The sequence below is a fragment of the Amphiura filiformis genome, chromosome 1 (assembly GCF_039555335.1).
Source record: "Amphiura filiformis chromosome 1, Afil_fr2py, whole genome shotgun sequence".
In the NCBI taxonomy this organism is placed as follows: domain Eukaryota; kingdom Metazoa; phylum Echinodermata; class Ophiuroidea; order Amphilepidida; family Amphiuridae; genus Amphiura; species Amphiura filiformis.
The window spans coordinates 25024999-25052643 of record NC_092628.1 but is presented as its reverse complement, the minus strand read 5'-3'; the positions used below and the strand labels follow the sequence as shown (position 1 = coordinate 25052643).

At 38.7% G+C, this 27645-nt stretch overlaps 2 protein-coding genes across 2 annotated transcripts; one reads left to right on the top strand and one right to left on the bottom strand.

Moving 5' to 3' along the window:
- Window positions 1-993: 993 nt before the first annotated feature.
- Window positions 994-26201, top strand: LOC140136469 (uncharacterized). The gene is made up of 9 exons (XM_072158218.1): window positions 994-1141; window positions 13568-13629; window positions 14325-14486; window positions 14976-16570; window positions 18206-18267; window positions 19774-20029; window positions 21405-21566; window positions 22626-22771; window positions 24509-26201. The coding sequence occupies exons 2-9, from the start codon at window positions 13617-13619 to the stop codon at window positions 24753-24755; spliced, it is 2643 nt and encodes an 880-aa protein (XP_072014319.1). The 5' UTR covers window positions 994-1141; window positions 13568-13616; the 3' UTR covers window positions 24756-26201.
- Window positions 3561-4271, bottom strand: LOC140157409 (uncharacterized). Its single transcript, XM_072180598.1, has one exon. The coding sequence runs from the start codon at window positions 4269-4271 to the stop codon at window positions 3561-3563; it is 711 nt and encodes a 236-aa protein (XP_072036699.1).
- Window positions 26202-27645: the final 1444 nt, after the last annotated feature.

Sequence of the window (27645 nt, the reverse complement as noted above, 5' to 3'; positions counted from 1 at the left end):
GCGCATTGGTGACAAGTACCGGTAAGATATGTATATTATAGGGGCAAGGACTACAACTACTGCACTGGAAATTCTATTTCAGCACAGACAACAGTTGTGGAGTTACAGTCCACAATGAGGGAAAACCAGTATCAATAACTACTTGTTGCTGAATTTGCCCCTATAATATACATATCTTACTTGTCCCCAATGCGCTATAAATTTTGAGAAAAATGCAAAAATAGGCAAAAATTGGCCAGGGGTGTAGTACCCCCTTAAAGAACCCCAGTGGGCACACGGGTCAGTTTCTGACGTTGTATCGACGTTGATACAACGTCGAAATCCTAACCTGTGCCCACTGGGAACGCTTATAAATTCATTATGGGACTGTGTATGTGATGCTATCATGTATTATCAAGTTTGACCCAGCAAAAACAGCCTGACTTTTAGCAAATAAGTAATCTTGAAGCTTTAGAAATATAAGGTCACTTAAAAAAAAATTTCCGCACGTTTGCCAACATCCTCATGCACTTTCTGGGATCAGTTTATATTTTAAAAATTATTTTATTAAATCGGTTATTGCTGAAAAACAAGTTTTGTCCGCATGATTCGGCATGAATCACTTCAGTCCCGCTGGTATTAAAGGAGTCCAAATTGCCAATATTGACATCATATCGAGTCAGCTTTTTTTTCTAATTTTGTTATTATGTGTTTTAACAAAACGGAGTACGATTTTGTGAAACACTGTAATAGCAATACACTATGAGGAAATGGCGAATAAAGGAAACTTTTAATAATTATGAAAAAAATAACATTTTTATATTTTAATAAGTGTTGATTCATGATCTGAATTTGTGAGATTCATTTTGTAAGCACCGCAGAAAAGGGCCATTATTATTATGATCATTGTTATTTCCTTATTATTAATAAACTGTTGGATAAAATTCAAATTGAAAACATATTTCAGGTATGACTTGTAGGATAGTAGCCTCGTGGTTGACACTCTCTGATTGGAAAGGCCTTATAAATTGGTAACGACTGGTCAAGGAGCAATTGCCCCTGTGTAAATTTCGTTGACAGGAACGCTAAAGAAAAATATTTTCAAAACATCGAAATTGTGGACAATATTTACTATCTTTACTCGCCTTTTACCTATTTTGTGGTAAGTTTCAATCCAAAATATTATATTGTTCATTTACGTTCAATATTATTTCATATTTACAGTTGGACAATTAACGTTTATAGCCTTCAACTTAGCTTTAAAAATATAAGCTTAACTAAAAACAGTACTGAACAGAGCAGCCAGAGTCTCAGTTAGCGAGGACAACACTTTTTAGGTTTATTCTAGGAACATCTACAAATTTGGTATCACTGTAAAGAGCATTAAGAAACATAGAGAATGGTACCAAAAACAGCTCTATAGCTCAAAAGTATGGGGGAGTTATACCTATTTGAAGTTGTGAAGGGTAGCGGAATTTGTCTGTCATTTTTTGTTTATGGTACCCTGGATTTATTTGTCTAGCACTTGAATATTTTTACAAGTAACACTTACAAATCTGGTATCAATGTAAAGGGCATTAAAAATGAAAGACAATGGTGCCAGAATCAGCTCTATAACTTAAAATATGGGGAGGTTATGCCTATTTAAAGTCATGTGAAGTTTACTGGGTTTTTTTGTGAGTCAATTTTTTTGTACAATAAATACAGCATTATTTTAGAGACGATGATATTGCCTCCAAGAAATAAATAAATATTGTAAGTAAATAAACAAGTAAATTTAGGAATGAATGAATAAAGGAATAAATAAAAAAATAAAAAAAATGAATATGTAATCATAATCTAATTATGACCCATGCAACACATGAACATGTTCTGCCAGTGCCATTAGTTTACTTGTCAACCTCATCTGACACTGCACTACTCAACTTTAGTATTGAAAAAAAAAATACAAAGGAAGAGAAAAAAATTGAAAAAAAAATTATACAAATTCTTAAAGTATCATAGAGTTGATTAAAAGTAGTAACAAAAATAATATCACTTGAATTAAGTGTGCATTTTGCATTTTACCACATACGACATGACCCGATATGCGCTTACATCTCCCACCCAAGGCGTCAGCCCGATCAGGAACAGCACGTGCACCGCCACCTCACCACTTCTCCCCGTATTGTCGTATTTTCACGGCCAATTGCAAATACGGGTCATCACAGTAATTCCCTTTGCGCATCTATGCACGATGGATTTTTGCAGCAGAATGACCACAAACATCTTTAAAATACTCTAAAATTTCATATTATATGGGTGTAATATAGGTGTAATGACCTCCTTCTGCTCCATTTCAACAACTTTTTACGCCAAAAACCATGAAAATCTTGCCTAAAAAATAGACTTAAAAAAACTGAAAAATTAGGGGCTTTCCCCAAAACAAACCCCGTCGTGTTTGGTATGAGTGCAAAGGTCACAAAATTCCCTATAAAATGATGACATCATCCCCTAAAGTCTCGTGGAGTCTCGTGGATAAATCCAAATCGAGATTTTGTGAATTTCAAGCAGACGAAAAAATGGCGTCCCGTCGATCGAGTCGCTACGGTCGTAACTCCTGAACTTCAACAAGTTCATGACATTAAAAACATGCTTAATGTTCTTTTTTTGTGGAAAACTTTACATAATCGGAAAATTCCATCTTTAAACTCTGTAAAAATAATTTCCTATTGTATTTGGAGTTTTGAAAGGATGAGAAATGGTGAGTTGTTTTCACTAAGTTTCACACACAAACAGATACAAATGCGTAAATCATCGTATGCGCTGATCTCGCTATCTCAGTCTGTGGGGATTATGCACTTTCAGTTTCCCACGCGTTTGAACGGGAATTGGATTGCGTACTTTTTCGATGTCTAGTGAGCAAATTTCTTCAATATTTTGAGAAAATGATGTCAAATTTTCTATTCTATATTGTTTGGTAATAATGTCATATACATAGGTACGGCAGCAAGCGAGTCTAGTCTGTGTCAAGTTGCAGGGCATTTGATCGAAAAGTCTATATCCAGGCCACCGGCCACTGATAATAACCGACGATGGATACATTAGGTAACCCAGGCAAACCTTAGTTAACACATTTGCTGGTCAGCCAAATTCGCCGACAATGTCAATGCATTTTTACATAGAAATTTAAAACTTGTGCCCGAAGAAAGAAACCTACATAAATATGTTTTCTATACTTCACTTGACCCAAAATATATAATTTGTTATGGTGATAAGTCACCCGCATATGGAATTTCAGAGGATTTTGATAGCAGTTCCATTAAAAAAAAGCTGCTATCGCCATGAGACTAAGATCTAGAAACACCCCGAAATGCGCTTTTGGGGAATTTTGCTAGATGAATCTTTTTCATGAAAGTCTGGATCTGGTTAAATATTCCCAACGCTCTTAAAGAGCCAGGCGAGAAGAAATGTGATGTGCGCTGGGGTATTTTTTAGTCCTTTTGCTGCTTGCTTAGATGTGCTGTGGTTGCTGATTTGAATTGCTTATTATCGTGGATGGTTACTATGCTTTGTGGTAGGTTGTTCCAGTCTTTTATTGTTTATGGAAAGAATGAAAACTTGTGACAGTCCTTGTTGGATGTCTTCAGCTTGTAGGATTCGCTGTGATTGTGTCTGGAGAGGCGTGTGACCGGTTGTAAGAATTTTCCTGCCGGTATGGCAGTCTGACCGTGATGGATTTTATGGAACATGGACAGTCGGGCTGCTTTCCGTCTGGTTTCCAGTGTATCCCATTGAAGGGCATTCAACATTGCTGTAACGCTGCTTGTGCGGCGGAAATCATTGCAGACAAATCTTACCGCTCTTCTTTGGATCTTTTCTAGCTGGTCTTTCAAATCTTGGGTGTGTGGGTCCCAGATGGTAGATGAATATTCTAAGTGGGGTCGTACTAAAGTCTGGTAAGCAGTAGCTTTCAGGTCCTTTGGACATGAATATAGATTACGCCTAATAAATCCCAGGGCCCTATTGGCCTTAGCCACTTTAGATTGGATGTGATTCCCCCACTTGAGATCAGATGTTATTTCGACACCAAGATATGAGTGAGATGATGTGTTTTGTAAGATTTTGTTTCCTAATGTGTATTGATGTTGTTTGGGAGTTTTTGCATGTGTGAGCCTAAGAACAAAACACTTGTCGGCATTGAAGCTCATTTGCCACAGATCCTGCCACATGGACAATGTGTTCAAATCGTCTTGCAGTTGTTGTGCATCCGATTGATTCTTTATGGTGTTGTACATCACACAATCATCCATGAACAGTCTCACGTTGGATTTGATGTTGTTCGCAAATCGTTCAGATACAAGAGAAATAGCAGCGGACCTAAGACAGTGCCCTGGGGCACTCCTGACTTAACCGGTACCCAAGAGGATGTATCTCCATCAACAACAACTCTCTGATTCCGCTTTGTCAGAAAATTAGAGATCCAGTTAAAGGTATTGCCTGTGATGCCATAATTATTGATCTTATACAAAAGGCGCTGGTGGGGTACACAGTCGAATGCCTTAGAAAAGTCCATAATCACTAGGTCGACTTGAGATCGCTTATCTAAGGATTCTGCAAGATCGTCAACTGTCTGGATCAACTGCGTTTTGCAGGAGTGGTGTTGTCGAAAACCGTGCTGTTTGTCCGTTAAGATGTTATATCGTTCCAAGTGTGTCATGATATTACTGTGCACGATATGTTCAAGAGTTTTACAGCATATTGACGTGAGAGATACTGGACGGTAATTACTCTTAACAGACCTGTCACCCTTTTTGTAAACGGGGAGATGTTGGCGGTTCAGCCAGTCGTCCGATAATTCACCCGATTCAAGTGATTTGGAGAAAATCAAGCAGAGTGCAGGTGCAATCTCCTCGGCAGTGAGCTTCAATATTTTAGAAGGAATTCCATCGGGTCCTGAAGCCTTGTGCTCATTTAGCTCTTTCAAAAGCTTTTGGACTCCATCCACATTAATGTCAATTGGTGGCATAGATGGGAAGTCTTGTTTCATTGGAGTGTTAAGTGGCTTCTCGTTGGTGAACACCGACTGAAATTGGTTGTTTAATATTTCAGCCTTTTTACTACTGTCAGCGTGAGAGTAGCCCTTCACTCTTTAGGGCCGGTATCCCAGTTGAATCTTTCTTCATCCTCTTGATAAAGCTCCAAAACTCCTTAGAAGAAGATAAGCATGTTGATCTCACATAGTTCCAATAGGATATCCTTGTTTCTCTCTGCCCTATTTTCCTCAACTCTCTGAATTTTTGCCAGTCCTCTTTTCTACCAGTTGATTTAGCACGGTTGAAGGCTCTTTGTTTCTGTCTAAGTCTGCGCTTGACTGAGTGATTTATCCATGGCGTATGTTGTTTGCCTGTGCTCATTCTAGTTGGAATATTGTCATCCATTGCTTTTGTAATGTCACATTTAAATTCTGTCCACAATTCATTCGCAGTCTTGGATGAGTAACTTGGTGAAGTTAATTTATCACTCATCTTTTTCATGTCTGCTTTCATTCCATCACTATCCATTTTATTCCACTTGTAAACTTTCCTAGGTTTCTTTTTGTTGATCTTTGGTTTAGTGGAGAAGTCAATCAACGGTATACCGTCGTGATCACTGATGCCGGGGACCACCATGGATTGATCAACTAATGTCTGATTTGATGTGAAAAATAGATCGAGGATGTTATCCCCTCTCGTAGGTTCTGTCACAAGTTGTTGTAGGCAGAATTCGTCAGCAATGTCAAGAAGTTGACGTGACAATCCAGGTTTGCTGCATTTTTGCTTGGTGGTATGAGAGTCCCAGAGGATGTCGCCCAAGTTAAAATCTCCTCCCAGGCAGATGGTTGTTCCTTTTTCACATCTATCTTGGCTAGTGATTCTCTTAGACATTCAAGGTAACTCTTATCATTCCTATCCGTACGATCTGGGGACGGTAGAAAGAACCTATCAGGAGCGACTTGCACCCAGTAAGTTCCAGTTTGATCCAGATGATTTCGCATTCTGTGTCAAGTTCAATCTGTTCAGTACCGACCAGGTCGTTACGCAGTGCAACAAACACTCCTCCATGTCTTTTACCAGGGTCTCTGTCCTCACTTAAAGGCGGTAAAATTGCTAGGAAAGATTTCACTGCTGGAAATGCTATCGTCGAGCCATGACTCTGTTCCAATCACTACATGTGGCTGGTGGGTATAAATGCATGTAGCAAGGGATTCCTTTTTTGCATATGCACTTTGACAGTTTATGACAAGGAATCTCAAGGAACTGTTTGTTGTTTTGTTATTTTTTGGTTTTGATTTAGGTTTAAGTGGGGATGAGGAAGCTTTGGGCGATCCAAGCTGCTCGTTCTCCTCATTTACAGAAGCTAGACTCTGAAAGCTATTTGAAAGTTCAAATGATGTTGAGCTATCAGAAAATAAGTGACCTGATGAGTGGTTCGGTAGACCACAGGTATGACATATCCATTGAACAGAGTCAGAGGTGTCAAGTACATGTCTTTCAGTAACTGCAAGTATTCATGCTCATACAATCTACGTGATACCAACCATGGCAGTTATCACATCGTATACCACGCTGCCCCCATTTCACAGCTTTATCACATAGCTGGCAGGGGTACTTGGGCTTGTAAGGCCCTGGGTTTAGCTCAATATCATGAGCGTTAACGATCAAAAGAACACACAGGTAAGACACGGTGATCTTAGTCTTACTTTCATTGGTTGGGTTAACAGATAGCTTGTATAAGCTGATACTTATTATGCTCTTTCTGGTGAGAATGTTTTCTCTGTACAACATTATTGATACAGAACTTTCTATGTATGATATTGAGTGCCATGTTTGGCTTGTAGGATTTGCATACTCATTGTAGTTGTCAGTATATGTACCTAATGATACACCAAACAACTGTAGTGTACCTTTGTAAAATCTCAAGTGTGGGGCTTCAGTACCCAGGCTTAGGCACAATTCGGGGTCATGGGAAGTACCAGGGGATAAACCTATCGGTAGAGCACAATGTCCCAAAAAGCTAACCTTGATGATAATGACAATTGAGAATAACAAGTACGATGGCTGCATGGTGGAACTAGCTTGGTAGCTGAGAGCTTGGTAGCTGAGAGCTTGGTAGGATTGGTCTGGTAACGGCAATGGTCAGACTAGCCACACCAGCAGTACTAATTAATACATTAACCGGTCAACTTGCCTTACCTTAGCCGGTCATTCTTGAAGTCGCCATCTTGGCTGTACCATATATAATAAGCTTATCAAAACAATGTCAATACTCACAAAGTTCGATGATTATAACAATACAAATCACTCTAGGTGGTATCGGAACAGTAATGCAAAACAACAATTTGATTTAGATTTCACAAATCAAAAGGATTTGGGAGGATTTGGATGATTTAAATCACAAACTCCCAGACGAAGATGGAAGTACGTCCTACCCCTACACATGCGCACATCAGTCAGGCTTTGACAAGATGTAACTTTGCTACGGAAAGTGCTATGAAAAAAAGGTTTTCAGTTTTGGCTTTGTTTACTCAAGGGCTTTAATTTGATATGTAAAATGATGCAGTTTGATGGCAAATTTGAATTCACCTAGGATACCTAGATACATGTATGAGGTTAGAACGGGGAGGCTGGGAGCTATCCCTAAACACATCAGAATCAGTGAATGGAGATTACAATGCTGATCACGATCGACTGGTTACTCGACGACAAACAAATCAACAAGCCTACCGATACGGTCGTTAGTTGTAGTAACTTCAAATTTCGAACGTTTGAGGACTTGTTCTCAAGTTGTAGATACTCCCGTAGGGTGCCTCCAGGGTTTTATTTTGGCAAGTTTGCAATCTAGTATACCGGTATCTAGTAAAATACTCACTTTAGAAACCTGTGTCACTGATATATAAATGTCATCTGTGATTGCTCAACTTATTCTACGCATCAACTTTTGTCCAAAGAAAGATTTAAAAAGATGATTTTTGAGTGGTTTTTATGAGCAGCGAAAAGTCCACTCCACGACTATGTACATGTGAATATGGTGATGAATGCACGCTAAATCGCGGCGACACGCTTAGTACACTACATGGACGCAACGCGCATGTTCCAGTTTGGCCAAGAATTACTTAATTTGATAGTAGTCTGGAATATTGAAAATAAAAATAAAATGAAATAAAACTAAATTAAAAGTTTGGAAAAGAATATTGAAATAAAACTTAAAGGGGCATTTCGTGATCCACAGCCTCATCCCCCCACTTTTCCCAAAAAAAGTTGAGATTTTTACACCACTGGATACCTCTGGCTACATAATGTTTATGTACCAAATATTTCTTGCAGATTAATTCGTTTAGCAAAAATATCGCCAAATTTGAATTTCGTTCTGGTGCACCAGAACGAAATTACAACACATTGTCTATGGAGCAGTGTAATACACATAATCATGCATAACTCGCAAACGCAAAATCGGAATCAACTGAAATTTTGGAAATAAGCTTTTTTCGTGGATATCTACTGAAAAATGTCATAAAAGAGGATGCTAGGATCACGAAATCCTCCTTTAACTATAAAACTAAAGTAAACTAAATTGAAGAAAAAAAAAGAATAGAATAAAATGGAATAAAATGGAATAAAACTAAACAAAACTAAACCGATACCAGCGAATTTAAGAACACCATCGCACATGCGACATGCGTATGACCTTTTTGCCTATGTCTCATATCCTACTATGGTCTTAGCCAGAAATCAGAAACCACCTGTCCAATCTATACCAAAATTTGACCCTCAAATATAAAACAACTTGTCTATACCCATGGAAGGGTCACTGGGTTCAAATATGTCCTGATTTCGCCTTTACGTGTCACTTTGAATTAGTCCCAAGTTCATACCCTTAAAATCATCTGTTTTAGAGCTATCACATCTGTAAAATCCATTAGATATACCCGTCTAAAATTAGATTAGCCCGTCTTAAAGACGGGCCGATGTATAAATTGTATATGGCTGGCTAAGACCTTGTATTCTACTATCTCATCATGAATTCGCTCACCTTGCTTGCGATCAACAACACCAGTTGAAATAAACTCAAAACTTCCCGAAAAAAGCTTTGTTATTCTTCAAAACAACATTTAATAAAAAATTGAAATGCTATAGAAAAATTATTTAATTTGAGTATATTGTGGAACATTCAACTATGCTTGTTACTCCACGACTAATCATGCTAATACATGAGCGTACAATGCTACTCTACGCGGCCATATTAGTATTTATAGTATGATCCGTTATAAATCAAAAATTTTGTTTGATTTACGTCAACAAAAAGTATTTTTCTCACCCGCTGTATAATCAAATTAAGTATTTCTTGGCCAAACTGGAACACTGTGAAGAAAGTATATGCGCCTTACACTGCGTACACGCTTAGTACACTACATGGACGCAACGCGTATGTTCCAGTTTGGCCAAGTTACATAATTTGATTATAGTGAGCAGAATGCATGACTTGCATGTAGCAAAATTGAAGCTCCCAGGCACTGATGACCTCTGCTCCCGGATCCCGGGGTCTATTAGAGTAGAACTCCATCGCGCATGCGTATGACTCTTGAAATGGGTTGAGTTCTAGACTGCTGCCCTCATTCGTCAACCATCTTGTCACTATGAAGCATACCAGTACATGCACAGTGTAGACAAGTGATGGAATTAGTCTAGTCGAGTTCATTCATAAAATACATTGTGACTTCCGGGTTGTAATTAGATGCGCTGTTCGGTGGTTTCCGTCATTGTGCTATTGGCTTTTACGTGTAAAATGTGGTACCCAGTTTTTTCTCTTTTTTTTCGTCCATGTTGAAACCATTGGAGTTCCGAGTACCGTACATAAGAAATATTCATACGGGACTGAAGCAATGCCACAGTTTCTATGTTTGTACCAGGCATTTTCCGACACTGAGACCTTTACAAATTCATCCAAAGGTAACAAAAGGGTTGGGGATCACATTTTTAACTACATGTAACACTAAATCCTTCGGAGTTGAGGTCAACTAAAAAGTATGTATACTATTTCGAGGGCTGTATTTGGTGTACCGTATTCATTCCAATAAGCACCCAGGGCGCTTAACAAAGTCATTTTGGGTGGGCGCTTATTTTTTACCTCATTTACCTAATTTTTTCATGAGGGCCGTTTATTAGAGACAAATTTCCGTATGTTATAAAAGGGTCCCGAGATATTCTAGTAGCTTTTCTGATGCAAAAAATGTATTGCAAGTTTACGCAGGGCTATTTCACTGTATCAACATCTATCTGTCACTTCAACATTAACATGATTTATAATGGTACCATTTAGCAAATAGCTTATTGGGGCATCCATGGGCGCTTATTGGAACGAATACGGTACATGTCATGTTTTGAACAGAGTAAAAATTTACCATACATTCACAGAATTTTACGAAAGAGATTCGCCTTACCACGCCAGACATAAACTGGTATAGCGCCCTAACAAGTTGCGCAAATGACACTTTGGTGAATTGTTAACCTCTTAAAAATTAGCAAACTTTGCTCTGAAGATACAGATAAGTCATCAAAATAAATTTCAGCAACATTAAACTTCACAAAGAATTGTTTTAATACATCTAGTATCACTACACTACTTATTGATCTAGAATGGGAATCTCTTCAAGACCGTAGGACCAAATTACGTTTGACGACCGTCTATAAAGATACTCACAGGTGCATTCCAAGTAACATCTTTCATCTGCAAGCTACATGTACAAATTCATCCAGTGAACCAAGCCAAGAATAAATACCAGACTCATCTCAGATAGAGGTCACTTCAATCATCCCCAAACATTAGTGTTGGCCGATACCGATCTGTGAATCGGAGATCGGTGCCGATATGGACTGCATCGGCCTTGAATCTGAATCGGCAGATGAGCTATCAGCTGCCGATCTAGCTTACCGATCTCTGAACTTGACAGTAATAAAAGTACACAACAATTCTTTAAGCTTACCATTACTTTCTTATGTAACATTACTACTATTTAATGCCAATATATTTCCAAAAAACGTTGTTACCACCGCAAGAATCATGTCGTTTCTTACTGTATTTTATAATATTATCCACTCAGTGACAACACTCCCGACTGTACAGTGCGTCCCTGGGAAAAATTTGTAAACACTTTAACACTCGACACGTGCGCCCTTCAATGTCGGGTTTCCCAACTAATCCCAAGGTGAATTTGAGGGCATGTTATTTTTAGAATCACAAGCACATTCGCGCTTATTCCTCCTCACACGGACGATTTCATCTCTTAATCTCCGAACACGTGAATTCTTTCTGTAAACAACTCTGCACAACTAATCAGGATGGGAATTCGCGGTATTCCCCAATACGTCATATGCATAAATTATTATAATATCGATGGAGCTGATTTAGCTGCAGGGTCATCGAATCAATTCGCGCAGTGATTCGCCTAACTTGGTACACACGCAAATCAAAGTTGATTCGCGGAGAAGAAAGAAGAATAAAACAATCAAAAGAAATGCAAGAAACATAAAAGAAGAAAGGAAAAAGAAAAAAAACATAAAAAGAACGAAAAGAAAAAGAAGCAAAGAAACCAAGAGAAAGGAAATACCGCAATTAGTACTGAATTGCCCAATATAATGAATATACCTACCCCCTCCAGTAACATACGGGGAATTCCATTACCGTAATTTCCGGAATATTGGCCGCACGGAGTATAAGCCGCAGGTCCGAAAAAATGCTAAAATAAGATTCAAACGGCGGCGTATAAGCCGCACCGCCATATAAGCCGCACCACGAACGGCCGATTTTGATATGCATACTCTTCTGTAATGCGCTATTTTCACGATTGTGGCGCTACAAAGCAAACTGAGGAGTGAGGTAATTATTTGTTTTAAGTAAACCAATATTATATTAAAACCAATTTCGTGCATCTATAAATGGAAGTCTAAGAATAAATAAAAGTTTATGTCATCAGAAAACATTTTATCAGCAAAATGGTTTAAATGTTGTTCCTAACTTACTAATTGGGTCAATTTAATTGACGTCGGCGTTTTATTTGATCCTCAAGCATGGTATCAACATGGGGAATACCGCGCTGTGTGTATATTGATCCATGACGTAATTAATGTAACTTGTACTCGATCATTATCTTCCAATAATGTTCTTCAATGTCTGTGTACTGTCCAAATTAATAAAATAATCCCAGTTCAGCAATTCCGTAGTTTATAGCGTATCCTTGTATGATTTTATGTATTCAAAATACCAATGATAATTGACGAATTCTGAGCTGAAATAGTCCATCACACACCGCAAGGCCAGCGAGGTTGCATCCTCCATCTTCCGGTCTTGGGGTCGTTTCGCCATGTGCTACTGCTAGCCCTGATGAGCAAGTCGGAAACCCCATCAAAACGTATCTCAAACGTCGATCGTCATCACAGGGATTCCCTTCACGCCACATTGTTTATCAATTTGACCGGGAATCGCCAATCGCATGGTTAAGAAAAGTTATTTTAAAAAAAATTACAAAACCTTAATTCTTTCAAATTTTATAAAAATAAACTTGACCATAAACTTGCTTTAAAATAATTGTATTTGTATATGAAACAAAACCCATATTCAGAGAATAAAATCAGAACCAACATGAATAATACACGTGGCCTGGTGAGATCATCACCCCGGCCCCCAGGAGGCAAATGCCCAGGTAAACATGTTTCTAAATATGGTGTAATTGATACTTTCCCACGGTCGGTATGAATGAAGTTATGAATATTTAATGAGGGACTACCCGGGAAGTACAAGGTCGCTCGTAAAAGTTGTTTACCAAAATGTCTACTTTCAACGTGCGCATGGGCAGAACCGGGTTCCCGCGGTTGTGTATGAATAATTACCGTAATGAGGGAAAGCACACGGGGAAAGTACCCGATGTGTGGTACCAGAAATTCAACTTTTCTCATGCGCGATAATTTATTTATAGACGGTCGCCACATTGTCAATATTAAAACTAGTGGCATAGAACTACGAAACCGTACGATGGTACATCATTTAATGGATTAATGATTAAACTTCCGACAATCGGAGGCACTGAGTGAGTAACGCTGACACTTGGGGTGTAAAATGGTATTTTATTTGGGTTGATATTGACATGAAAAACCTCTAAAAACGGTCATCATATTACATAGTTAAAGGTTTGGGGAATTAAGCTTTGACCGTTAACATTACTGGGGCCCGACTTGAATGAACTTGTACAGGTTGTAAAATAACATTTAAGGAATCTGAATCGGGATCGGATCGGCCCGATCTGCTAATTTTCAGATCGGAGATCGGCAGATCCGATCTTGGGTTGGATCGGCCAACACTACCAAACATGGTTTAGGAATACAGAGAAAATTCGTAAACCATAGAACATTCCTAAACCATTTGACCTAGGTTGTAACCTGGGCTTGAGATGAGTCTGGTAATAATTCTTAGCTATTATGTAAAATGAGAAACATGTAGCAACCGACAAGTGCATCCTTTTGATATGGATGTACACATAATTGATTTACACATTTTGTGTGTTTTATTATCTTAGATTGAGAGCTGCAAAACACCATCAGGCCACAGATTGATACACCGATAGCATGCCTACACCAGGTAAAGTGAGATTTTTTTTGCAATTTTTAATTTTTTGTCTGCATTTTTTCACGGTTAGGAGCCAAATCCTACATGTAGGGTCATTCATGGTTGATTTGTAAAATAAACAAGTAGAGGGTTTTTAGCGGGTTCGCCGTCGGACAAGTTTAGAACTGTGAAGCTTTCGTCAGGAGTAGCTCTGACTTCTTCAGGACAAAGTACCTAAGAATGAGACATGTATGTAGACCGCCCCTTGCCTACTGATGACTCTGAAATGAGCCGTTCACTGAAGACTGCCCCTTTTCAACAGAGAACAAGCAGATCTCGCCTATCTGCTAATATAAAAGGTTTTGGTGGCTCTGAAAAGAGCTGTTCACTGAAGACTGCCCCTTGTCAACAGAAACGAGCAGACATCGCCTATCTGCTAAATTTAAAGGTTGGGTGGCTCTGAAATGAGCCGTTTACTGAAGACTGCCCCTTGTCAACAGAACACAAGCAGACTTCGCCTATCTGCTCAATTTTTAAGAACACAAGCAGACCTCGCCTATCTGCTCTAATTGTTATGAATTCCCGCCGTAAAAGCCTATCCCACAATTTGTAAAATAAAGATAATGAAGTGAACACAAATTACAGTGGAAATGTAGAATCTGGTGTGCCACTCATGTATATAATAATAATAAATAAAATAAATATTTTATATGTATGTATATATTCAGATGGGAGAGGAAGTCCTGAGGTAAAACAAAAGATGAATTTTCAGCAGGAGCTTAGAAGTACTCTCAAAGACCGTAAGAGACGAGGACTAACAACAGGTTTCAGTGACACAGGTGACGATGATGATAGCAGCTCAGAAGGTGGGGCTCTTGGAGCTGATGATGGTAAGTTTATTTATGGTGGAAAATTATCATGTGAAGGCAAGAAAGTTGTACTGCTGTTGCTGCCGTTAATCTCATTTTGTACAGGAAAAACGCTTTGCCTGTCCAAGCCAATCTTAATATTCATTAAATATATGTGCATGCAAATATTTTTAGTGTTACATTTGCTAAATTAAGGCGTGTCGGAGAAGTCATGGTCGTTCCACTACAAAAAAACCACCAATTTTCATTGTCTAGAATATGGGATTAATGATATAACTCAAGAACCACAAGACCTACAACATGTCTGTGATATTTGAATTCTTTGTCAAGCCCACTTTTGAATAACCACAAAAAATTTTCGCCAGAGGTCATTTATATAATTTACAGGATACCACAATTCAACCAATTCACAACAGCTAACTACTTTAACTGATTTTATTACTTTAAAATCCTTGAACCATCATAAAAACTATTTTAATTTTTGATTGGCTTCTTACGTTCTTCACACAGATTTTCTATCACAATTCAGTCAGAAACCCAAGTCCAATAGTTCACTGATGGGGTCTTCAAAAGGATGGCAACCTCCTTCTCTAGGATCAAGGAAGGCATCTCCCAAACCATCTCCAAGAGGAAGTCAATCTCCATCCCCAAGAACACTAGGTAGTCTTAAACTAGATTCCCCTCGGGCACCAACACCACGCGCCAGAACAAGATCCATTGACAAGCCAGAAGATTTACCGACAGGAAAAAGATCACCACGTGTGGATCGGAAGAAATCGTCTCCTTCTTTTGATCGGAAGAAATCATCTCCTTCTTTAGATCGGAAGAAATCTTCTCCTTCGCCAGATCCAATTTTAGCACTCCTTGGTGGTGATTCAGCAAAGTCTTCAGACAAATATGATATGCCCAGACCCAAACCCAGGAAGAGAACAAGTACAGGTGGTTCAACGGACTCGCCAAGATCAGGGGGAGAGCTGAGCTGGGCGCGGAGTGACAGATCAAGACGACCGATGCCTAAACCAAGAGGCATGTCACCCAGATCCAAGCCAGAAGAACCATCAGAGATAGACAAGCTATTAGGCATTACATCATCTAAATCAGAATCAAAACGAAAGACTTCAAATGTAGATGATCTTCTTGGAATCAAACCAAGATCTAGGGATGTCTCTCCAAGCAGTAGAGAAGAAAGAAACTCACCTTATGATAAAATTCTTGGAAAGAAAAAAGGCAGAAGCAGCTCCCCAGAATCGGGTAAGAAGTCATCATCTCCAATACCGAAACAGAAATCACATTCAAGTTCACCGGAACCAAAATCAAAATCACGATCAGCGCTAGATGAACTGGTGGGTAACGCTGAGAAACAATTATCAGATAAAAAATCAAGATCCAGGTCTCCTCTGGATGAACTTTTAGGTGGAAAGTCAAGATCAAAATCACCACTGGATGAGCTGCTGAGCTCGGGAAGTAAGATTAAAGTGAGAGAAGGAACGCCAGAGATAACTTCTGAGAAACCTCCCAGGTCAAGAACAAAGATGCATAAAGGATCACCCGTACCATCAAGAAGAAATAGATCACCAGCTGCTAGTCATTCTGAAGTTGAGGAAAAAGAAGATCATTTGACTAGAAAGATAAAGGGTGGAAGGGGGAGTCCAGGTTTGAAGAACAGAAGCAGAAGCCCAGATGCTGATGGTAGGGAAAGCCCTGCTATTAAGCTGAAAAATAAACCAAGAAAGGGTCTGTTAGATTCTTCTGATGACGACAGTGAAAATGATGAAAACAACGCTCCACAGGAGAGAAAAAAGACCATACTAAGACCAAAACCTAGGCCACGTTCAAGTACGAGTGATCGGAAAAGTCCAAAAGAGAAGCCGAAGAAATCTACTCTGTTAGCTTCAGACTCTGATTCAGATGAAGTGGATCAAAGTAAAAAGAAGCTTTCCTTGCTTGATGCACTTGGAGATGACAAAGGGAAAGGCGATGGCAAGAGGGAGAGAAAAAAGGCAGCAGCAAAAGCTTTGCTGGATGATTCAGATGAAGAAGACGAGTATGATGATGTATTTGGCAAAGAGAAGAACCCACCAACCATCTCTGGCAGGAGGCCTAAAGTAAGTTCTGCACAAAGTTTATCCATAAAATCTGTCTGTATTGACTGAGGGTATAACCTAAGCATCAGAGGAAAATGCGATTTTGGAAGCCAAAAAACTTACCACAATTTTCCAAAAATTGCAAAAAAAACCCCATTATTTCCTGAAAAAAAACCAACAAAAAATTGCACCCAAAAAACAAAATTGCGGCCGCGAAAACCGTGAACATGTTTTTCCTCTGGTGCTAACTGCATTCGTTGATTAGCGCTGCTTTCAAAGCAGGACCCATATACAAACAAGTGTATAATTTCTTATTTTGTCAAGTAAGAAATTGTCATCCTGATTCTTTTGGATCTGTGGACTACAATGTTGGACAAAGTTGGCTTCACTCATTTCTGATGATATCAGTGTTGAATCCTGGAATTTTGCTCATACATGCCTAAAGTGTAAGCAGTGCCCAACATTGATTGTTGGTAAAAAAAGGAAGTTTGGGATGTCAGGAAAGGGTTAAGGGCTGGGGTATGAACGTTTGGACAGTATTTATTTTGGGACATTAGAGCACATCAGACATATCGAATTGCATTCTGAATACGAAGAATGTCCTTCTGATATCAAATAATTTTGATTTTTGAAATTAGCAATGTAATACACATTTTATAGCAAATCATTAAAAATTGATATTTTTGATATTTAACAGTACTCGAAGTAAACTTTACAAATCTGATGATTTATACTTAAAGTGTATGTAGGTGGGATGAAAAGCCGATGATCAATTGAAAATTTTGACCTTTCGTATTGGAGATATGGATTTTTTTCCCAAAACACCAAAAAAAAAAAAGGTCTTTTGGGGAAAAAATATGAAAGGTCAAAATTTTCAATTGACCGCCGGCTTTTACTCCCAGCTACATACACTTTAAGAATATATCATTAGATTTATATAATTTACTTCGAGGACTGTTATATATCAAAAATTTGAAAAATATTAAATTTTTATAATTTGTCATAAAATTTGTATTATATTGTGATTGTCAAAAAATGAAAATTATTTGATATCAGAAAGACATGCTTCGTATTCAGAATGCAATAGGTCTGAGGTGCTCTCATGTCCCTCAAAAAATACTGTCGAAACGCAATAAACGCTCATTCTAGATCCCTTAAGCCTAATACCAAAATATTGAAAATTCAAAAATATACAGCCAAACATAGTCCAGCATAGTTTAACTTTAAACTGCATGATGTGTCACTTTAGAGGTGAATATGAATGCACATTGCTGTATTCAAATGCTTTCTACCTAGCAATGAGTTGCCTGTCATACAATGTATACAAGAAAATCACCTGTACAAGTTATACATTACAAACATAGTTGTGCTGGATTTACAGTATTCTAAGACACATTATTCACCCATAAACATGTCTTCATCCTGATAATCTGTGATGGGATCAGACAAAAGGAAATGTGGATGTTTCACATCCAAGATTGACTTTGTACATTGCTAGTGACATTTTGCTAAAAGTACCATACTTTAGCTCATCAAAGGGCTTTTCAATATATGAGCTTTACAGTAAGAAAAACAGAAATCGAAAGCATTGTTACAACACAGATAGAAAAACTTTGTTAATTTGTAGTTTCTTTGTGCACACTTATTAATGAACAGGAAGGTTACCATAGTGCCGACTCTGATCCAGAAGATGAGGAACATGGCAAGAAGAAATCAAGGTAAGAAAAGTTAATAATTTTGTCATCTGTCTGTGCATTTCTTTCTCTTTCTCTCTCCGTCTTTAAAGCAACTATCTTAAACGGTGAGAGAACTGTCAAAAGGACATGTCAAAGTGATTGACAGGAAGTGTCAAGAGGGATAGCAATATGATTGACAGGAGATGTCATTGAGTCATGAGAGGGTCAATTATTAACTTTTGAATAATTAACTTTTGAATAATTGATTCCAAGAGGGGTCAATTTTTAACTTGGTCAGGGGTGCTATTGAATAATTGATTTCATTCAGGGTGAATGTCTACTCCTTTGTCCCTATCAGAATTGTTTGAAGTAGATTTGATTTGCCAATTTTCCAAGAAACTTCTTTCAAACCACCAGGGTTGCCAAACCCGCGATTTAGTAGCCCAATTGGGCGACTTTTGAAGATTTCTCCCGCGACTTTTGACAATTTCCGGTCCCATAGAAACCTATGGTTAAGAAAAAAATTGGGCGACTTTTCAACTTTGGCTCCGGCGACTTCTGATAGTTTCCTACCCCATAGAAACCAATGGTAAAGAGAAAAATTGGCGACTTTTCGATTATTTGACCCGCGATTCGGGCTGAAATCTTTTGGCAACCCTGCTTTCAGACCACTTGGTGTTCATGTCCAAGCATTGGTATTTGGTATTGTCCCAGTCATACAGTCATGTTCATTTTGCAACACATCTTGATCAACGACAACTGACTTTTATGTGTTACCAGAATTGGTATCTTCATGGTATAGGTCTCTCTTCAAAAGTCTGCCAGATTCACCAACATACACAAGGTTGCAATATCCACAAGGAATTGAATTGGTAGTTGCTGGTTGGAGATCCTTGCAAGTAGGGTCCCTGGGGTTGTTGTGTTGCAGTATAGGTAATCTTGGATTTGAAGTGTACACTTAAAGTATAGCATTCTGTTAAGTGTTCAATTCCTGCTGTAACTTGTATTTCATTGTGGGTTTTTGCAACGTGTGACATATGAAATGGCTATGCAAATACCGCATATTTTATGGTCTTTCACATAAACACAAAGACACGTAATGTAAAGGCATGCAATGCTGGTGTGATTTGTTAGACATGTTCACGCATGATCAAACGATCAGCCCTCATGAATATGCGAGAATTCTCAGCATACAAAGCACAGGACTTTGGCTGTTGGTGAATAATCTGCAGGGTTGCCAAACCAGCGATTTGGTAGCCCAATTGGGCGACTTTTGAAGATTTTCCCATGACTTTTGACAATTTCCTGTCCCATAGAAACCAATGGTTAAGAAAAAATTTGAGCGACTTTTCAACATTGGCTCCCGCGACTTCTGATCGTTTCCTGCACCATAGAAACCAATGGTAAAGAGAAAAATTGGGCGCCTTTTCGATTATTTGACCCGCGATTCGGGCTGAAATCTTTTGGCAACCCTGCTAATCTGTACTAGTGGTCTGTCATTATACAAACAAACTCATTTTGCTTGTTCACCTCACATATTTGTTGTAGATCCAAAGTTGTGAAACCCACACCCAAGAGACCAATGTCAGCATTGGTACCCGGTGACCGGACTGTCGATCTGGATGCAAGCTTCAACTCGACACTTAGTTCACTAGGTCGTCCAGGCAGCACCGACATAGTGGACTCCAGCACCATCAGGGAGGCTATCTTTGAAGACTGGAGGATACGCAAGGAGGAGGAGATGAAAAAGAAGAAATTGCAGGAGAGGAAGAAGCAGAAAGAAGAGGAGAAAAATAAAGAAATGGTAGGGTTGGTTATGCAATGTTGCATATGATTGTGAATGATTGTGTTTAAAGTCAAGGTAAAAAGCTCTTGCTGGAGCATTAAGCAATGTATGTATAATCATCATCTCTCAGATTCCCAAGTTTAAACAGGGTTCACCGTTAACCTCTTCCACAGTCTGTTGAACCTTCCCAGAACTACATGCTGTTGATAGTACCATGGGATGAGGGAGATAGTAAGGGTAAAGATGATTGCACGGTCAAAAATAGCTCTACACAAAGCTGCCAACTCTCACACATTTGACACGAGTCTCACACATTTGGTCACTTTCCCAATATAGTAAAACCTCATGCATTGTCGGAAGCTGCTTGGTGGTGGTAATTTTTAAGGCTTCTCCCACGCTTTTTAGATTCGGAAAAAAAGTAGGGCCAATTAACAATTTTAGTTGGCAAATAATATTTCACAATATTTCCATCCCGTTGAACCCATGTTTGACATGTAAACTGCGCCAAAAAAAGGATTCCTTACACTTGGAAAAACATCCTAAATTTAAAACTAAACCATATTCAGGTAAATTTATTTTTATAATAGATGCACTATTTAATCCTGCACATTATGACACCGCATTGAATCCAATGTGACCTCAAGAAGTGAAGTTACAAGCATTCAATTAGACGTTTTAAAAGTGACAAACTGGCCTATACACGCCTGATCGGAGCATGCGACGACGATGCACAGCCGTTATGGACAATAATGGTGGCCATACAAGATATTGATGGGATCAAAAGAATTTAAACAAAAGGAACAAAAGAAAACTGAAACAAAGGAATTGAAAAATAAAATAGAAATTGTGAAAAGTACAGAGAAAAAAACAAACAAACTTATTGCTTTCAATAAAGCTTGGCTGAAGAAACTGTTGTCTCTTTGTTGCGCTTGTTAGAATCTTTTCGCCTTGTACCGGTATCATGGTCTTAGCTAGCCACCCGTCTGGCCGTCATTTTAGACGGCCAGTTTGCTCCTGGGACGGGCAAAATTAATGCCTTTGACAGATGCTATATTATAAATTTTATATTTTGAGAAGCTAACTGACCTTTTTAGTAGACCAGATTTGTAGGAGAAGGCCATATCAGCACATATTTGAACTCTTTGAACCCCCAATGGGCTATAGATGTCTGGTAAATGTTTTAAAGGTCAAATTAGGACAGGCAATTTTATTCAAATGACGGGCAACCCTCAATTTCTAGCTAAGACCCTGACCGGTATTAATAGGCCAGTTTGTCAATTTCAAAACTGGACCTTTGTCCAATCAAATATTGTAACTTTATTACTTCTTGAGGTCATATTGGATTCAATCAATAAAAAAAAAATAAAGTAGTAAAATTTGTTTCCACTTACAGGAAAGAAATGACAAGAGAAGAGATGCTAAATTAGCATTTGAGGCTTGGAAAGATAACAAGAAAGATCCCTTAAAAGCAAAGAAGAAGGAAGAGAAGAAGAAAAGGACGAAAAAGGAGGAGGAAGAACATGAACAAATGATGAAGAAAGTTGATGCAAGGAAGGTATGTCAAAGTCTTCTGTGTTGATTTGTTTTGTTTTATTAATTCAGAGCTATAATGTAGATCCTAGAGGTGGGATACTCGAGTTTGGTTGGGCTAGGGAGGTACCGTTGGGCCTTTCATGGACTAATAGCAAAAGTATTTTTTGGCAAATTTTGAAAATATGCCTACAATCTTGCAAATTGAAATTTAAAAAAAGAAAATGTACTCAAAAATGATCCATCCATAGGCTTATACCAAAATTGACAAAGAAAAAGCGGTTGTTAATACACCAGGTGGTCGCAATTGCAACCCATGTTTGTGGCACAGCCCGATATTGTCATAATTATGCATTGATATCGAAGTTCCACTAATTTTGACTTTTAAATCATAGTTGATTGTTAAAAGGGCATTTTGTGATCCACATCATCCCCCCACCTTTCTCAGAAAAAGTTGAGATTTTTATACCACTGGAAACCTCTGGCTACATAATGTTTATGTACAAAACATTTCTTGCAGATTAATTCGTTTAGCAAAGATATCGTGAAATTTGAATTTCGTTCTGGTATACCAGAACAAAATTACAACACATTGTCTATGAAGCAGGGTAATACACATAATCATGCATAACTCGCAAACGCAAAATCGGAATCAACTGAAATTTTGGGAATAAGCATTTTTTGTGGATATCTACTGAAAAATGTCATAAAAAGAGGATGCTAAGATCACAAAATACTCCTTTAATGGGAGAGTGGAGAATGTACAAAATAAAACAATCTATGGCGATTTTAACAAAAGAGGTCTAACTGCTACATGTATGAGTATTTTTTTAAATACAGTGATCCGGGATTACCCGAGCTGGGAAGTAATCCAGGATCGTTGCATTTTTTTAATGTTTTGTTTCATGTGGCAATTTTACTTCGAAATATTAATGAGAATAACTTTTGAACAGCGATATTCAGTTGCATTGCAGCAAGTCAATTTCCAACTGCAAATTTCTGCTGGCATGCAGCTTATTTCATTATCCGATATGAGAAATGTCAAGAAAATAATTCAAACATATTTTGATGATATTTTGCACAGGCTTATGAGAGCTGGAAACAGGAGAAAGACGAAGTACTAAAAGAGCAGCTTAGGAAAAAGAAAAAGCAAGAGCTGATGAAGACAAGATCACTGACAGAAAGTAAACGTGAGAAGGAGAAAGATTCACAATCAGCATTTAATAGATGGTAAGGACTCTACATATAGACCTTTTTCTCAGACGTCATCAATCAATCGATATTGGGATCCAGCATTCGAAGTCATCAGCACCCAAAGCGCAAATACCGGCGCGGTGGCTTGCGATCAACTTTTGCGCCACTCTAGGCGCCCTGCGCGGAATTGCCAGCTCGCAGATACGCGTTTAGTTCTTCACCGTGTAAAAAGTAAACAAAATTGTGAAACAAAACAAAGATTGAATTTTAAATAGCATCGCTGTTTTTCCGTATCTTTTGTATTTTATGGCATCAAAACAAACTGGAACAAAGGTAACTAGTATACAGTTCCCGTTTAAACAATTATTTTATGGAAGCTAAAGTGAATTATGACAAAACAGAGGAGAAAATCGCAGTATTTGGTGTTTTACACCGTGGACACGTGAGAAACGCACATGTTGTTTGTTTACATCTCAGACCCCAATATCGATTAGGTGACGTCATCAGAAAAAGGTCTATACTTGTCCTGTTTGTCATGACTTGTTTGCTTACGCAGTGGTCACTCTAAGTGAGACATTTTAGACATTGTTTTATATTGTATCTTTAAAAGTTGACATTTTCAGAAAGAAAATGATGCAAGGAATCCAACTAGCATGGCAGATTTCTAAAAAATTAGCAGTTTTGAGAAAAGTGCCAAATTTGATTTCCCATGGCAAATTTTTTATCCTTCAAGATAACAACTTTCCTTAAATTTCCAAATTGAAGAAAACTGCATATTTATGTTCTGAAGACTAGAAAAACTAAAAAAAGTTTTTCTCAAATTTTTGAATTAGGATCTTATATTCTTTCAATACCCTACTTTTGGTTCAAGTTCCTTGGGGAATTAGTCAAGGTTAAAATTTATCCATGTTAATTCTGTTGTGTCTGTCACCAAAGTAACAGGTGTATTGTCAGTTTTTCTGTGGAAAACTGGACAAGCGGGTCTTCCTGATTAATATATCCAACATTTTTGGTCAAAATTGAAAAACAAAAGTCCAATTTTGATCTTTGTTGACCCATATTTTATAAAAACAAAGAAAAAATTCCAAAAATGTTATTATTGAATTAGCCAATTAGAACCCAACTTTTGTATTTGCGCTAAAACTTTTTTTTATAAAAAATGTTATTATTTGTGGCATGGCAGTGTCACAGTTGATGAAAAAGTGTCAAAATAATTCTTTCCTGCTGAATATCCATACTCAAAAGAGAGTGGAACTATTACAGCATGTTGCTGTTCAGACAATTTGTTTGTTTGATTTGTTCGGGTTTTGACAACCCTGGATAACCCAAGAAAGCCTCTATTGAAGCTTATTTCCATTGGGGTCCATTTGAACACCGGGACGGGTTGGGAACAGTCAGGGGTTAACACCCTACTCTTTTCGAAACTGGCTGCGAGATACATGTACAGGTATGGCTCTCTGTACACGGGACCGACGGCTTAACGTCCCCTCCGAAGGACGGAGTACTTTCATGATTCATTTACCCAATTCTAAATGAACCATGGGAGAGCGGAAGTCTGAATTTAATCTACAGAAGTTGCCAATTAATTTCAGACTTTTTTTTTCCAAGTCAATATCCCAGCAAATCGCCACCGCCGGGAATCGAACCCGGGACCTCATGCACTAAAGGCAAGTACCCTTTGCGCCACGCTCTCCCAATTGCGCATGTGGATGCATCTTTTAGTGGTTTACACTTCCAGATGTTTCTGAAGAATTTATTTTGTCTTTTTTTCAGGAAATCAAACAAAGATGAGTACATTGAAGAAACAGTCAAAGATAAGAGAAGGAAGGAGAGAGCTAAACAAAGGGAAGAGGAGGAAAGCAGAAGGAGACAAGAGGAGGAAAACATGAGGTCATATCAGGATTGGGAGGAGAGTCTTGAGCAGAGGAAGAAGCAGGAGAGATGGAGAAGAATGAGATCACAGCCACTAGCAACAGCTCCATTTAAGCCTTGTAGTACTACTATTCCTTATGGAAGGTAACAGATTGCGATATCACATTGGGGGTCACAGCCACTAGCAACAGCTCCATTTAAGCCTTGTAGTACTACTATTCCTTATGGAAGGTAACAGATTGCAATATCACATTGGGGGTCACAGCCACTAGCAACAGCTCCATTTAAGCCTTGTAGTACTACTATTCCTTATGGAAGGTAACAGACTGCAATATTGCATTGGGGTCACAGCCACTAGCAACAGCTCCATTTAAGCCTTGTAGTACTACTATTCCTTATGGAAGGTAACAGATTGCGATATCGCATTGGGGGTCACAGCCACTAGCAACAGCTCCATTTAAGCCTTGTAGTACTACTATTCCATATGGAAGGTAACAGACTGCGATATCGCATTGGGGGTCACAGCCACTAGCAACAGCTCCATTTAAGCCTTGTAGTACTACTATTCCTTATGGAAGGTAACAGATTGCGATATCGCATTGGGGGTCACAGCCACTAGCAACAGCTCCATTTAAGCCTTGTAGTACTACTATTCCTTATGGAAGGTAACAGACTGCGATATCGCATTGGGGGTCACAGCCACTAGCAACAGCTCCATTTAAGCCTTGTAGTACTACTATTCCTTATGGAAGGTAACAGACTGCAATATCGCATTGGGGGTCACAGCCACTAGCAACAGCTCCATTTAAGCCTTGTAGTACTACTATTCCTTATGGAAGGTAACAGATTGCGATATCGCATTGGGGGTCACAGCCACTAGCAACAGCTCCATTTAAGCCTTGTAGTACTACTATTCCTTATGGAAGGTAACAGACTGCGATATCGCATTGGGGGTCACAGCCACTAGCAACAGCTCCATTTAAGCCTTGTAGTACTACTATTCCTTATGGAAGGTAACAGACTGCAATATCCCATTGGGGGTCACAGCCACTAGCAACAGCTCCATTTAAGCCTTGTAGTACTACTATTCCTTATGGAAGGTAACAGACTGCGATATCACATTGGGGGTCACAGCCAGTAGCAACAGCTCCATTTAAGCCTTGTAGTACTACTATTCCTTATGGAAGGTAACAGACTGCGATATCGCATTGGGGGTCACAGCCACTAGCAACAGCTCCATTTAAGCCTTGTAGTACTACTATTCCTTATGGAAGGTAACAGACTGTGATATCACATTGGGGGTCACAGCCACTAGCAACAGCTCCATTTAAGCCTTGTAGTACTACTATTCCTTATGGAAGGTAACAGACTGCGATATCGCATTGGGGGTCACAGCCACTAGCAACAGCTCCATTTAAGCCTTGTAGTACTACTATTCCTTATGGAAGGTAACAGACTGCGATATCACATTGGGGGTCACAGCCACTAGCAACAGCTCCATTTAAGCCTTGTAGTACTACTATTCCTTATGGAAGGTAACAGACTGCGATATTACATTGGGGGTCACAGCCACTAGCAACAGCTCCATTTAAGCCTTGTAGTACTATTCCTTATGGAAGGTAACAGACTGCGATATCACATTGGGGGTCACAGCCACTAGCAACAGCTCCATTTAAGCCTTGTAGTACTACTATTCCTTATGGAAGGTAACATACTGCGATATCGAATTGGGGGTCACAGCCAGTAGCAACAGCTCCATTTAAGCCTTGTAGTACTACTATTCCTTATGGAAGGTAACAGGCTGCGATATCACATTGGGGGTCACAGCCACTAGCAACAGCTCCATTTAAGCCTTGTAGTACTACTATTCCTTATGGAAGGTAACAGGCTGCGATATCACATTGGGGGTCACAGCCACTAGCAACAGCTCCATTTAAGCCTTGTAGTACTACTATTCCTTATGGAAGGTAACAGACTGCGATATCGCATTGGGGGTCACAGCCACTAGCAACAGTTCCATTTTTAAATGGAGCTGTTGCTAGTGGCTGTGACCCCCAATGCTTAAAAGCCTTGTAGTACTACTATTCCTTATGGAAGGTAACAGATTGCGATATCACATTGGGCATTAGGGTTTCTGCTGGCGCAAGTTTGGAGGTGTTTTGATACAAAAATGTGGCAGGCCCTACATGTATATTTTTCAAATATTGCAGATTATGGGGTCTATAAGCATGATGTGGCTCTGAATGAGTTCTTTTTTTTGACAAAAGAGAAGAAAGGCAGACACCCTCCACAAAAACATTACAACATATATAGTGGTTTGTACAGCTGCTTCTATCAGTAATACATTCCTCAAAGTAATTAAAGGATCAATTCAATAAAGGATTTCATTCAATATTTTTCAACAACAAAATTATTTTTCAAGATGTTTTAAGTGCCAGATGAAATAGTCATGATGAGACTTTTTACATTGTTCAGTAGAGCATGGACAAGGCTACATAATTATTATATATATCGACTAGGTACAAGTATGGTCAAGATAATCTGGATGAAATTTTTTTAATCCTTTAATTACTTTGAGGAGTGTAGTTGCCCAACCCCAAATGTGATTGTGGAGAGTGTCTGCTTTTCATCTCTTCCGTCAAAAAACCCTCATCTAGAGGCATATCTGGAATGGTATCTTTCAATGCTAATAATGATGCTATTATTCAGTGACAATAATAGGAGGTTTAGTGGACTTGGATTTGGGATTCACTTGGGCGGGAATATGGCGACCACTCTGCACTCCACATCCACCTCTTTGCTAAATCTCGCAATCATGTCAAATCACAGAGGTTGTATTTAAAACTGCAGTATATGTACTACTATTAGTAGGAAACTTTTACATAACTATGTATACAGGTCTTATCTACGTACAAAATGGGTAAAATAAGGTCAAAAATAGTATTGCTTTTTAACGAGTGACTTCTTTTATGATAGTGCTCTGTTTTCACTTTAGGATAAAATCAAAACTGTACCGCAGTTGACCGCAGGTTCCATCC